The sequence below is a fragment of the Salmo salar genome, chromosome 01 (assembly GCF_965601325.2).
Source record: "Salmo salar chromosome 01, fSalSal1, whole genome shotgun sequence".
NCBI classification, from domain to species: Eukaryota; Metazoa; Chordata; class Actinopteri; order Salmoniformes; family Salmonidae; genus Salmo; species Salmo salar.
The window spans coordinates 90996150-91010518 of NC_138291.1; the positions used below are offsets into that span (position 1 = coordinate 90996150).

At 42.7% G+C, this 14369-nt stretch overlaps 2 protein-coding genes across 2 annotated transcripts in view; one reads left to right on the forward strand and one right to left on the reverse strand.

The window, feature by feature from the left end:
- The window catches only part of LOC106609293 (testis-expressed protein 2), a 46250-nt gene extending 44720 nt beyond the window's left edge, over positions 1-1530 (forward strand). The window contains exons 10-11 of the mRNA XM_045724166.2: positions 699-819; positions 1070-1530. Coding sequence (XP_045580122.1) covers positions 699-819; positions 1070-1246 — 298 coding nt within the window. The 3' untranslated portion in view covers positions 1247-1530. The remainder of the gene's footprint in view (positions 1-698; positions 820-1069) is intronic.
- Positions 1531-1796: 266 nt separating this feature from the next.
- On the reverse strand, positions 1797-5248 carry rnf151 (ring finger protein 151). The gene is made up of 5 exons (XM_014208734.3): positions 4973-5248; positions 4196-4341; positions 3729-3825; positions 3110-3339; positions 1797-2063 (listed from the first exon to the last, which is right to left on the reverse strand). The coding sequence occupies exons 1-5, from the start codon at positions 4973-4975 to the stop codon at positions 1799-1801; spliced, it is 741 nt and encodes a 246-aa protein (XP_014064209.1). The 5' UTR covers positions 4976-5248; the 3' UTR covers positions 1797-1798.
- Between the last annotated feature and the right edge of the window lie 9121 nt (positions 5249-14369).

The window sequence follows — 14369 nt, forward strand, 5'->3', positions numbered from 1 at the left end:
CCGTACCTTCAGGCTCTGACCAGGCCCTACACCCAAACAAGGGCACTGCGTTCATCCACCTCTGGCCTGCTCGCCTCCCTACCTCTGAGGAAGCACAGTTCCCGCTCAGCCCAGTCAAAACTGTTCGCTGCTCTGGCACCCCAATGGTGGAACAAGCTCCCTCACGACGCCAGGACAGCGGAGTCAATCACCACCTTCCGGAGACACCTGAAACCCCACCTCTTTAAGGAATACCTAGGATAGGATAAAGTAATCCTTCAACCCCCCCCCCTTAATAGATTTAGATGCACTATTGTAAAGTGGTTGTTCCACTGGATATCATAAGGTGAATGCACCAATTTGTAAGTCGCTCTGGTTAAGAGCGTCTGCTAAATGACTTAAATGTAATGTAAATGTAAATAGTACAGCCCACACTCAATATCCCGCCTCCCCCTATTAGTACAATATGGTATGGCCCACACTTAATATCCCTCCTCCCCCTACTGATAGAATCTGGTTTGGCCCACACTCAGATATACTCTATGGTGCTGCCCTGAAACAACCTCTAGTCCGTATTCACTCAGCTTCACTCTATTTATTAATTTATGTACTTGCATCTTCAGCATGAAAGACAAGTGTTTTGTTGTCAATTAGAGTAAAAGGCCGGCCAAATGATTACTGTCTCTATGTATTTATTGGTGTGTGTGTGTGTATTCCAGGTACAGTTTCTGTGTACCTCCCAAGCTGGACCTGCGTGTCAGACCCAAGTTGGGGGAGAGGGAGGTCACCTTCTGTCACGTGACTGAGTGGATTGAGAAGAAGCTGCAGGATGAGTTCCAGGTTAGACTTCTCTATCCTCTCTCTCTCTCGCTCCCCTCCCTCCCTCACCTTGTCTACCCTTGTGTCTCTCACCTCTCGCCCTCCCTTGTCTTTTTTCATCTATCTCTTCCTCTTTTTTTCTCCCCCTCGTCTCCCTCCCCCTCCATTCCTCCCTCCCCCTCCATTCCTCCCTCAATCACCTTCCCCACAAATCCAAAGTAAGACAATCTACCTCAAATAAAACAATGAACCTATCTTCCCTTCATTCCAGAAAGTGTTTGTGCTGCCCAACATGGATGACATCTACCTGCCTCTGATGCATTCTGGGATGGACGGTCCTCCAGCGGCCCAGCAGCCCCAGCAGTGTCCGTCCCAGTCATCAGACCACTCCTCCATGGAGTCGATTGAGAGGATCTCCCAGGACAATACTACTACAGAGTTGGACTAGTGCCTCCCTGTGGCCCAATGACGCTATGACACCCTTGAAGTTCTCATAGCACCACAAGTGGATGTGTCACCAAATGTAGTGGGATACTCTATATTACAGAACTTCAACCAACTTTAAGTGATGCCTTTGGTCAATGTTTACATGTGAGGAACAGTAATGAGGTGTGAGTTTCCTTGCTGTTTTAATTGTTTACAGTTCAATGTCCTTTTGAGCAGACAGTCTATATTTAATACATGAAAATGAAAACAATCATTGAATGACATGACATGAGGAAGTGTTTTTGTCATGTTTTTAATCATTTGAGATTTGGTTTTGCCAAAATACAATAATCAACCTAATAAAAACATTCTGAAAAGAAAACAATCCATGAGAATACATTTGCAGTCTTTACAAAATACACCAAAATGAAATTAACAGTTTCATTAAAATCATTAAAATCCAAAATCGCTTTCATTTTCACATTTCTGCATAAACAGATTTTAAATTAAAAACCATTATGTCATATAAAACTGAATTAAACATTTGTAATAAAAATAAAAACCTGTACCCATCTCAAGAGCTGCTGCTACTGCTGCTTGTGTTACTCTCCCCTGTAGTCTCCCCCTCCCCCTCTCCATATCCCTCATACACCTCTCCACCCTCCTCCCCCTCCCCTTCTCCCTCCTCCTCTCCCATGACCTCTAGGCTCTCACAGATGAGCCCCACCTGCCTCCTGACGTGTGTCATGGCGGTCTGCATTCTCCCCATCTTTCTTCGGAGGGCGCTAGCGATGGCTCTGTGGCTCTGCCTCTGGGCCTCCACATGCTGCCTCAGCTGCCTGGGGTAACCATCATAATCATCATAGGGGATTCATGCATTTATACCAAGCTTTACTTAGAGAATTTGTATATACTCCCAATCGGTATTAGATAAAATGTCGTGCTTCCCCTTTGGGGGAAGACAACCTGTGGTTACCTAGGTTACCCCATTGGCTCACATTTTAAAACGTGACCTTTTTCAAACACTATTTTCTTATTGTCTGCTTGTTTTAGGCAATTACAAAACTACATTTAAGAAAGTACAACATATCTAAAGTACAACATGGATAACTGTTCAACATTACCTGCTCCAGAGCTTTCTCACTACCTAGAAAAACTTCAGGGCTTCCCTCATGCCCCTTTTCATGACAGTGCTAGCTAGCTACCAACCAGAACATTAAGCTAGCCAAGACCAACTACACAAACAGACTATAAAGTAGTGAGTGGACTTACAAACGGACTGTACTAAACAACTTAAATGTCGTACCTGTAATGAAATGTTTTCCTCACACATAGCTACATGTACCCTACTAGGACACCAGATCCCCGCAATTCCCACTCTCCTACACCACAGCCTGAAGCCATATGGGCTATTCCCCTATGTGGGAGCATGGCGATTTTTGACCTGGTTGCATGTACATTGAACAACATTGCAGCTTTTCAACATGTTTTGTTATTTTTGTATAACAAAAAATTACGACAAAGTTGGTTCTTTTACAATGGGGGTCAACATCCACCCACTCCCAGTGTTTTAACATCCACCCACTCTCAGTGTTTTAACATCCACCCACTCCCAGTGTTTTAACATCCACCCACTCCCAGTGTTTTAACATCCACCCACTCTCAGTGTTTTAACATCCACCCACTCCCAGTGTTTTAACATCCACCCACTCCCAGTGTTTTAACATCCACCCACTCTCAGTGTTTTAACATCCACCCACTCCCAGTGTTTTAACATCCACCCACTCCCAGTGTTTTAACATCCACCCACTCCCAGTGTTTTAACATCCACCCACTCCCAGTGTTTTAACATCCACCCACTCCCAGTGTTTTAACACCCACCCACCTGAAGCAGTTGTGCTGGGGCTGGGTGGCCTGTGTGAGCAGAGTACCACAGCCCATGGGGCAGAGCTGGCTCCAGTGTTGGCAGTGCTGTGAGTGGACCTCCAGGGCTGAGCGGGGCACCAAGGAACCACAGCCCTGGTGGGGGCATGGGACCCTCTGGAACTGGCAAGAGGAACTATGGAGGAACTCCTCAGACAGAGGGAAAGTGGCCGAGCATCCCTCGTTGTTACACTACAGGGGAGAGTGAGAGGGGTAGAGCAGAGATGAGCGGAAAGGGAAGGAGAGAGATTAGAGGGGAGAAGAGAAGAGAGAGAAGAGGAGTGAAGAGAAGAGAGGAGAAGAAGTGGAAGAGTGTGGGAAAGTCACTCTTTAACTCACCATATTATATATATTTATATATATTAACTCACGACTGCCAAAGTTTGTTTGAATGATTTATGAAGAAATAATTGATTCAATATGAGAGGCATGATGACATATGAGACAGAGAAAGTTCCTCTATGTTTGAAACATCCAATTTCCTTCCCACTATGTGGCCCTCACACATTGCTTACAGAGAAAAATGAACTCCATTACTTTGTAATAGAAACACTTAGCAACATCAGGCTGTGATAACTCACCTTAATCCTGAGACGGCTGATAGTTTTACTCAATTTGTACATGACGAACATAAAGCTGGGACTGATAGTGTTCCTACAGCAGGGACATGTCTCCTGTCTAGAGAAGAGAGCTGAGTTGAATCAATAACATTCATTTTACACTTTAAAATGATAATTTCTACAGTAGAAACCTGAAGAAACTAGATTGTAATCATCTTTCAGCACTGTGAAAATGTACCAAAATCAGAATCTTGTGTCCTAGAAACACATCCCACTGGGCACAGACATCAATTCCTCGTTGGTTCCATTTAATTGAAATGACTTGGAAACAACATTGATTCAACCAGTGCGTGTCCAGTGGGATGTTGCTTCATACCTTTCATAATAATACAGCTACTGTCTTTTCTAATGAATAACCAGTTATGGTTACAATATTCCTTCTATCTACGGTGTCTCCTAAACTGAGGACATGATCCAGTGTACTGTACCTCCTGAGCCACTGTAGGATGCAGGTCTTGCAGAAGACATGGTTACAGGCCACTCTGACAGGACACCTCAGGACAGCTCTACAGATGGTGCAGAGCAGGTCATAGTCTGGACTGTCCACAAACAGGTCCACGTCGTAACCCCCACTCTGAAACACACACGCACGCACGCACGCAGGCACACACACACACACACACACACACACACACACACACACACACACACACACACACACACACACACACACACACACACACACACACACACACACACACACACAAGAGAAGTTAGTTAGGAAATAAGATAGTTGTACTTTAGGTAACTAAATTAAAGTAATGTCAATAGCAGTAAGTTAGTAAAATCAAAGCTACTCTGTTATAATAAAACATAATACATTAAACAGGAACAATCAAATCTCCCCAAAATGTTTACCACATACTATTTCAAAAAATATATAATAATCTGTGTTCCTTTTCTCGACATTATTGAATTTTTTTGATACCTGTAGCTCTCTCGACACAGTTGTTCTCGAAAATCATAATCCATATTTCATCCATAAAGTCACTCATCATTATAAATGATATTTATATATAATAACTCACCATATTTCATCCATAAAGTCACTCATCATTATAAATGATATTTATATATAATAACTCACCATATTTCATCCATAAAGTCACTCATCATTATAAATAATATTTATATATATTAACTCACCATATTTCATCCATAAAGTCACTCATCATTATAAATAATATTTATATATATTAACTCACCATATTTCACTGCTCTGTTGTCAATTGTCATGAGGTCACAGTTGCTACAGTTTTCATTCCCACAGCTCAGCCCCTCACTCCCTTTAGTTAGGACTAGCCTACATGTCAACAACACAAACAAATATCCCTGTGTGGCAAGCCACAAAAATACACTGCTAAAACACCCTGGAAATAAGACATCATTTGACCAATAATCATTCAGCATTCCAGTGGTAAAGATCCATGTCATTCCTCTTCTCTGAAGTTCCACACTATAGTACTTACTGTTAGGCTCAAAACTACGTCCAGAGCTAGTGACTAACCACATGGGTCCTTTTTTCTCTCTTTTTCTCGTTCTATCTTTTTTTTTCTCTCCCTATTTTTTTGGTACCCTCCAGGTTTTACTGCTTTGACAGGGGGAGTTGCCATGGAAATGAATGGCGGCTGGCTCTAGAGCTTCCAAACCCATCGGCATTCTCTAACTATTGCTCTGACTGACGGCCACAGTGAGTGGGCTACTATGAATAGGCCTCTTTCAGAACTCAGTGGAGGTTTCTATTCAATAAAAAGTACACTTTCAGTTTTAATTGCCTTTTAAATGCAATAACAGCCAACTTTATTCTGTAGTTTATTTTATATAACATGAATTTCAATACTTTTGTCTGTGACATTGGCTTAAGGTTTTTATGAGAGCTTTTTGAAAGGTTTTGAAAAGTGTGCTATTATTACACATATTTGTATTTATTGTTGTTATTATTATTGTTGTTATTGTTATTATTGTTGTTATTTTTAGTGTTATTAGTGTTATTATTATTGTTGTCTTTTTTATTATTGTTGTTATTATTGTTGTTATAATTATTATTGTTACTATTATTTTTATTATTATTTTGCAGCTTTGTTTTTTTCAGTAATATTTCATTTCCCGCCATAGTTAACATGTTTTTCAGTAATATTTCATATCCTGCCATAGTTAACATGTTTTTCAGTAATATTTCATATCCTGCCATAGTCAACATGTTTTTCCACCACTTCACCAGCAGCAGAACGTGTGTAAAAGGAACTTTTTTTTAGAATTGGCTAATTGTGTATTTTTTTTATTTTTTATTATTTAATTTTTTTAACATTTTATTTAACTTGACAAGTCAGAATAAATTCTTAATTACAATGACTGCCTACCCCAGCAAAACCTGGACGGCGCTGGGCCAATTGTGCACCGCCCTATGGGACTCCCAATCACGGCCAGATGTGATACAGCCTGGATTCAAACCAGGTACTGTAGTGACCTCTCTTGCAATGAGATGCCGTGCCTTAGACCACTGCGCCACTCGGGAGCCCTTGGTAAGTGTATGGTAAGCCCCTCCCACCAATGTCAGTTGATTGAATACAGGTGTATATGTGTTTCGGAAAGAGAGGCAGTTGGGAGTGGAAGGTGAGCATGTTGGCTAGATTTTATTATTTGCAATTTTTTTTTTAACTTTTTCAATCAAAATCAAATCAAATATATTTATATAGCCCTTCTTACATCAGCTGATATATTAAAGTACTGTACAGAAACCCAGCCTAAAACCCCAAACAGCAAGCAATGCAGGTGTAGAAGCACGGTGGCTAGGAAAAACTCCCTAGAAAGGCCAAAACCTAGGAAGAAACCTAGAGAGGAACCAGGCTATGAGGGGTGGCCAGTCCTCTTCTGGCTGTGCCGGGTGGAGATTATAACAGAACATGGCCAAGATGTTCAAATGTTCATAAATGACCAGCATGGTCAAATAATAGTAATCACAGTGAACAGGTCAGGGTTCGATAGCCGCAGGCAGAACAGTTGAAACTGGAGCAGCAGCACGGCCAGGTGGACTGGGGACAGCAAGGAGTCATCATGCCAGGTAGTCCTGAGGCATGGTCCTAGGGGTCAGGTCCTCTGAGAGAGAGAAAGAAAGAAAGAAAGAGAGAAAGAGAGAATTAGAGAGAGCATACTTAAATTCACACAGGACACCGGATAAGACAGGAGAAATACTCCAGATATAAAAGACTGACCCTAGCCCACCGACACATAAACTACTGCAGCATAAATACTGGAGGCTGAGACAGGAGGGGTCAGGAGACACTGTGGCCCCATCCGATGACACCCCCGGACAGGGCCAAACAGGCATGATATAACCCCACCCACTTTGGCAAAGCACAGTCCCCAACCCATTAGAGGGATATCTTCAACCACCAACTTACCATCCTGAGACAAGGTTGAGTATAGCCCACAAAGATCTCCGCCATGGCACAACCCAAGGGGGGGCGCCAACCCAGACAGGAAGACCACGTCAGTGACTCAACCCACTCAAGTGACGCACCCCTCCTAGGGACGGCATGGAAGAGCACCAGTAAGCCAGTGACTCAGCCCCTGTAATAGGGTTAGAGGCAGAGAATCCCAGTGGAGAGAGGGGAACCGGCCAGGCAGAGACAGCAAGGGTGGTTCGTTGCTCCAGTGCCTTTGCGTTCACCTTCACACTCCTGGGCCAGACCACACTCAATCATAGGACCTACTGAAGAGATGAGTCTTCAATAAAGACTTAAAGGTTGAGACCGAGTCTGCGTCTCTCACATGGGTAGGCAGACCATTCCATAAAAAGAGAGCTCTATAGGAGAAAGCCCTGCCTCCAGCTGTTTGCTTAGAAATTCTAGGGACAATTAGGAGGCCTGCGTCTTGTTACTGTAGTGTACGTGTAGGTATGTACGGCAGGACCAAATCAGAAAGATAGGTAGGAGCAAGCCCATGTAATGCTTTGTAGGTTAGCAGTAAAACCTTGAAATCAGCCCTTGCCTTAACAGGAAGCCAGTGTAGGGAGGCTAGCACTGGAGTAATATGATCAAATTTTTTGGTTCTAGTCAGGATTCTAGCAGCCGTATTTAGCACTAACTGAAGTTTATTTAGTGCTTTATCCGGGTAGCCGGAAAGTAGAGCATTGCAGTAGTCTAACCTAACAAAAGCATGGATACATTTTTCTGCATCATTTTTGGACAGAACATTTCTGATTTTTGCAATGTTACATAAATGGAAAAAGCTGTCCTTGAAACAGTCTTGATATGTTCATCAAAAGAGAGATCAGGGTCCAGAGTAACACCGAGGTCCTTCACAGTTTTATTTGAGACAACTGTACAACCATCAAGATAAATTTTCAGATTCAACAGAAGATCTCTTTGTTTCTTGGGACCTAGAACAAGCATCTCTGTTTTGTCCGAGTTTAAAAGAAGAAAGTTTGCAGCCATCCACTTCCTTATGTCTGAAACACAGGCTTCTAGCGAGGGGCTTCACCATGTTTCATTGAAATGTACAGCTGTGTGTCATCCGCATAGCAGTGAAAGTTAACATTATGTTTTCGAAACACATCCACAAGAGGTAAAATATATAGTGAAAACAATAGTGGTCCTGAAACGGAACCTTGAGGAACACCGAAATTTACAGTTGATTTGTCGGAGGACAAACCATTCACAGAAACAAACTGATATCTTTCCGACAGATAAGATCTAAACCAGCCCAGAACTTGTCCGTGTAGACCAATTTGTGTTTCCAATCTCTCCAAAAGAATGTGGTGATCGATTGAATCAAAAGCAGCACTAAGGTCTAGAAGCACGAGGACAGATGCAGAGCCTCGGTCTGACGCCATTAAAAGGTAATTTACCACCTTCACAAGTGCAGTCTCAGTGCTATGATGGGGTCTAAACCCAGACTGAAGCATTTCGTATACATTGGTTGTCTTCAGGAAGGCAGTGAGTTTGTTGCGCAACAGCTTTTTCAAAAAACTTTGGAGAGGAATGGGAGATTCCTTGTTTTAGCCTATTAGTTCATATCCTGATTTTAACCGTTGTTGTATTTATCTATTAATTCAAATACATTCTAAATGTTTATGTGCACCAGAAACGACCAACTTTGTCTTGCTGTAAAGGAATGCATTTCCTTCAAGGAAGCATCACACCTTCGTCTGCTAAATGACTCCATTGTAAAAGTAGTGCTATGTACATTATCCTCTTACATCTAGACGTTCCGCTAGCGGAACACCTGCTCCAATATCCAATGATAGGCGTGGCGCGAATTACAAATTCCTCAAAAATACAAAAACTTCCATTTTTCAAACATATGACTATTTCACAGCATTTTAAAGACAAGACTCTCCTTTATCTAACCACACTGTCCGATTTCAAAAAGGCTTTACAGCGAAAGCAAAACCTTAGATTATGTCAGCAGAGTACCCAGCCAGAAATAATCAGACACCCCTTTTTCAAGCTAGCATATAATGTCACAAAAAACAAAACCACAGCTAAATGCAGCACTAACCTTTGATGATCTTCATCAGATGACACACCTAGGACATTATGTTATACAATACATGCATGTTTTGTTCAATCAAGTTCATATTTATATCAAAAACCAGCTTTTTACATTAGCATGTGACGTTCAGAACTAGCATACCCCCCGCAAACCTCCGGTGAATTTACTAAATTACTCACGATAAACATTCACAAAAAACATAACAATTATTTTAAGAATTATAGATACAGAACTCCTTTGTGCAATCGAGGTGTCCGATTTTAAAATAGCTTTTCGGTGAAAGCACATTTTGCAATATTCTGAGTAGATAGCCCAGCCATCACGGCTAGCTATTTAGACACCCACCAAGTTTAGCCCTGACCAAACTCCGATTTACTATTATAAAAGTTTGATTACCTTTGCTGTTCTTCATCAGAATGCACTCCCAGGACTGCTACTTCAATAACAAATGTTGGTTTGGTTCCAAATAATCCATAGTTATATCCAAATAGCGGCGTTTTGTTCGTGCGTTCAAGACACTATCCGAAGTGTAAATAAGGGTCACGAGCATGGCGCATTTCGTGACAAAAGATTTCTAAATATTCCATTACCATACTTCGAAGCATGTCAACCGCTGTTTAAAATCAATTTTTATGCCATTTTTCTCGTAAAAAAAGCGATAATATTCAGACCGGGAATCTGCGTTTAGGTAAACAGACGAAAGAAAATAAAGCATGGGGTCGACTCGGGCACGCGCCTGAGTCTCACAGTACTGTGACCAGCCACTATCCAAACGCGCTACTTTTTTTCAGCCAGAGCCTGCAAAGCCACGATTCAGCTTTTTGCCGCCTTCTGAGAGCCCATGGGAGCCGTAGGAAGTGTCACGTAACAGCAGAGATCCCCTGTATTGGATAGAGATAATCAAGAAGGGCAAGAAATTGTCAGACAGGGCACTTCCTGCATGGAATCTTCTCAGGTTTTGGCCTGCCAAATGAGTTCTGTTATACTCACAGACACCATTCAAACAGTTTTAGAAACTTTTGAGTGTTTTCTATCCAAAGCTATTAATTATATGCATATTCTAGTTTCTGGGCAGGAGTAATAATCAGATTAAATCGGGTACGTTTTTTATCCGGCTGTGAAAATACTGCCCCCTAGCCATAACAGGTTATGTATTTTTTTCGTTCTGTTTTGATTCCTGTTTAGACACCAGGTAGATTAGCCTCTGCAGCAGCTAATTGGGGATACTACTAATACTGATAAATACTACTAATACTACTAAATACTGCTTCTCAAGCCTAACAGTAAACAACTCCCCTTCAGGGTTAATATTAACTCTCTTCTTTATCATTCAGGTCTATCCATTCCCATTAAGTAATTATCTTTATCTTAACAATGCATAGATAAGATTTACTGCATGCAATGCGGATGCTTCTCTATGTGTTTCGTTTCGAGAAACTAGTTATAAACGACAGAGATGAGAATCTTGAAAACGTGCCAACTTGCTATATGTGCTTGGAAAGACAGTGCACTGATCTGGGTGGAGAGAGGGGAAAGTTGCTACTCAGCAGTGTTGGTAGTGTGGGAAGTACTTATGCTAATTAATACTGATGCCTGTCTGACGAGCATCTACAGATACCTGACCTGTTGAGTGAGATGATTGAGATGATTGACTTGTTTTATGATCTAATCAAATCAAATGTTATTGGTCACATACACATGTCTAGTAGATGTTATTGCGGGTGTATTGACATGCTTGTGCTTCTAGTTCCGACAGTGCAGCAATATCTAAAAAGTAATATCTAACAATTTCACAACACATACCTAATACCCACAAATCTAAGTAAAGGAATGGAATTACGAATATATAAATACATGGATGAGCAATGTCAGAGCGGCATAGACTAAGATACAGTAGATAGTATAGAATACAGTATATGCATACGAGATGAGTAATGCAAGATATGTAAACATTATTAAAGTGACTAGTGATTTCAAGTCTGTGCATGTCGGCAGCAGCCTCTGTGCTAGGGATGGCTGTTGAACAGTCTGATGGCCTTGAGATAGAAGCTGTTTTTCAGCCTCTCGGTCCCAGCTTTGATGCACCTGTATTGACCTCGCCTTCTGGAGGATTTTTTATTTTTACCTTAATTTAACTACAAGAACAAATTCTTATTTTCAATGACAGACTAGGAACAGTGGGTAAACTGCCTTGTTCAGGGTAGAACGACAGATGTTTACCTTATCAGCTCTGGGATTTGATCTTGCAACCTTTTGGTTACTAGTCCAACGCTCTAACCACTCGGCTACCTGCCGCCCCAATGATGGCAGGGTGAACAGGCAGTGGCTCGGGTGGTTGTTGTCCTTGATTATCTTTTTGGCCTTCCTGTGACATCGGTGCTGTAGGTGTCCTGGAGGGCAGGTAGTTTGGCCCCGGGGATGCGTTGTGCAGACCGCACCACGCTCTGGAGAGCCCTGCGGTTGTGGGCAGTGCAGTTGCCGTACCAGGCGGTGATACAGCCTGATGCTCTCAATTGTGCATCTGTAAAGTTTTGTGAGGGTTTTAGGTGACAAGCCAAATTTCCCAAGCCTCCTGAGGTTGACGAGGTGCTGTTGCGCCTTCTTCACCAGTCTGTCTGTGTGGGTGGACCATTTCAGTTTGTCAGTGATATGTATGCAGAAGAACTTAAAACTTTCCACCTCCACTGCTGTCCCGTTGTTGTGGATAGGGGGGGAGCTTGCTCTGCTGTTTCCTGAAGTTCACGATCATCTCCTTTGTTTTGTTGACACTGAGTGAGAGGTTATTTTCCTGACGCCACACTCCTAGAGCCCTCACCTCCTCCCTGTAGGCTGTCTCGTCATTGATGGTAATCAAGCCTACTACTGTTGTGTCATCTGCAGACTTGATGACTGAGTTGGAGGCGTGCATTGCTACGCAGTCATGGGTGAACAGGGATTACAGGACAGGGCTCAACACGCACCCTTACGGGGCCCCAGTGTTGAGGATCAGCGAAGTGGAGGTGTTATTTCCTACCTTCACCACCTGGGGGGTGGCCCATCAAGAAGTCCAGGACCCAATTGCACAGGCCGGGGTTGAGACCCAGGGCCTCAAGCTTATTGATGAGCTTGTAGGGTACTATGGTGTTTATTGCTGAGCTGTAGTCAATGAACAGCATTCTAACATAGGCATTCCTCTTGTCCAGGTGGGATAGGGCAGTGTGCAGTGAGATGGCGATTGCATAATCTGTGGACCTATTGGGGCGGTATGCAAATTGAAGTGGGTCTAGGGTGACAGGCACGGTGGAGGTGTTATGATCCTTGACTAGTCTCTCAAAGCACTTCATGATGACAGAAGTGAGTGCTACGGGGCGATAGTCATTTAGTTCAGTTACCTTTGCATGCTTGGGTACAGGAACAATGGTTGACATCTTGAAGCATGTGGGGACAGCAGACTGGGATAGGGAGAGACTGAATATGTCTGTAAACACACCAGCCAGCTGGTCTGCGCATGCTCTGAGGACGCGGCTAGGGATGCCGTCTGGGCCGGCAGCCTTGTGAGGATGTACACGTTTAAATGTCTTACTCACGTTGGCCACGGAGAAGGAGAGCCCACAGTCCTTGGTAGCTGGCCACATTGGTAGCACTGGGTTATCTTCAAAGCGGGCAAAGAACTTGCTTAGCTTGTCCGGAAGCAAGACGTCGGTGTCCGGTTTGGCTGGTTTTCCTTTTGTAGTCCGTAATTGTTTTTAGACCCTGCCACATACGTCTCGTGTCTGAGCCGTTGAATTGCGATTCCACTTGTCTCTATGCGGACGTTTTGCTTGTTTGATTGCCTTTTGGAGGGAATGACTATTTTGTTTGTATTCTTCCATATTCCCAGTCACCTTGCCATGGTTAAATGCGGTGGCTCGCCCTTCAGTTTTGTGCAAATGTACCATCTATACACAGTTTCTGGTTAGGGTAGGTTTTAATAGTCACAGTGGGTACAACATCTCCCTTCTTGATGAAATCAGTAACTGTCTCAGTGCACACGCCAATATTATTCTCGGAAGCTACATATCCCAGTCCACGTGATCAAATCAATCTTGAAGTGTGGATTCCGATTGGTCAGACCAGCGTTGAATAGTCCTTAGCATGGGCACTTCCTGTTTGAGTTTCTGCTTATAGTAAGGGAAGACCCCCCTGAAATGGACAAAAAATGAATGGGATCTTATTGGCACCATACGAAACATATACACAATGTACAATACCACTCATTTAGACGCCGTTTCATTCAAAACATATTGCAAATGTCATATGGCAAATGCCAAGTGTCACACAGCAAAAATCCAATAGATGGCGAGCGTGCTCCACCGTAAATGTTCTTATTGCAAATATAACACAAGTCAAGACCCAAGAGTAAAATTTTGAAAATTTGAAAAAAATTTCAAAAACATATCACCCCCTTAAAAAAGTGCTTTCTGGACCGTTTTTTTCGAAATTCTTTAGATTTTTTTGTCAATTACACATGTATAAGAACTGTATGAACATACTTTTGTCATATTTTATTGTTATATATTATAAGTCAAAAGTCAAAGTCAAAAGTCACTTTTTTTTGCCAAATGCCATAAGAAATGTCCAAATGCAATATGAAAGTATTGAATGTGCCAAATCAGGATGTTTTGTCCATTTGCCATGCACGATCATAGGAAGTCGGTTTCCAAACACAAAAGTCAGTGAACCATGTCCAAATGGCATTTATACGGCCCAAATGATATATAGCCCTATTTTAGCCCTATGACCAGCAGCATACCACCCTGTATCCCACTGCTGGCTTGCTTCTGAAGCAAAGCAGGGTTGGTCCTGGTCAGTCCCTGGATGGGAGACCAGATGCTGCTGGAAGTGGTGTTGGATGGCCAGTAGGAGGCACTCTTTCCTCTGGTCTAAAAAAAATATCCCAATGCCCCAGGGCTGTGATTGGGGACACTGCCCTGTGTAGGGTGCTGTCTTTGGGATGGGACGTTAAATGGGTGTCCTGACTCTCGGATGTCATTAAAGATCCCATTGCACTTATTGTAATAGTAGGGGTGTTAACCCCGGTGTCCTGGCTAAATTCCCAATCTGGCCCTCATACCATCACGGCCACCT

Coding starts and splice junctions, on each gene's coding strand:
- rnf151 (XM_014208734.3), bottom strand. Junction 3,826..4,195: donor ATCCTACAGTGGCTCAGGAG/GTACAGTACACT, acceptor TCTCTTCTCTAG/ACAGGAGACATGTCCCTGCT. Junction 3,340..3,728: donor TCAGCCGTCTCAGGATTAAG/GTGAGTTATCAC, acceptor TCTCCCCTGTAG/TGTAACAACGAGGGATGCTC.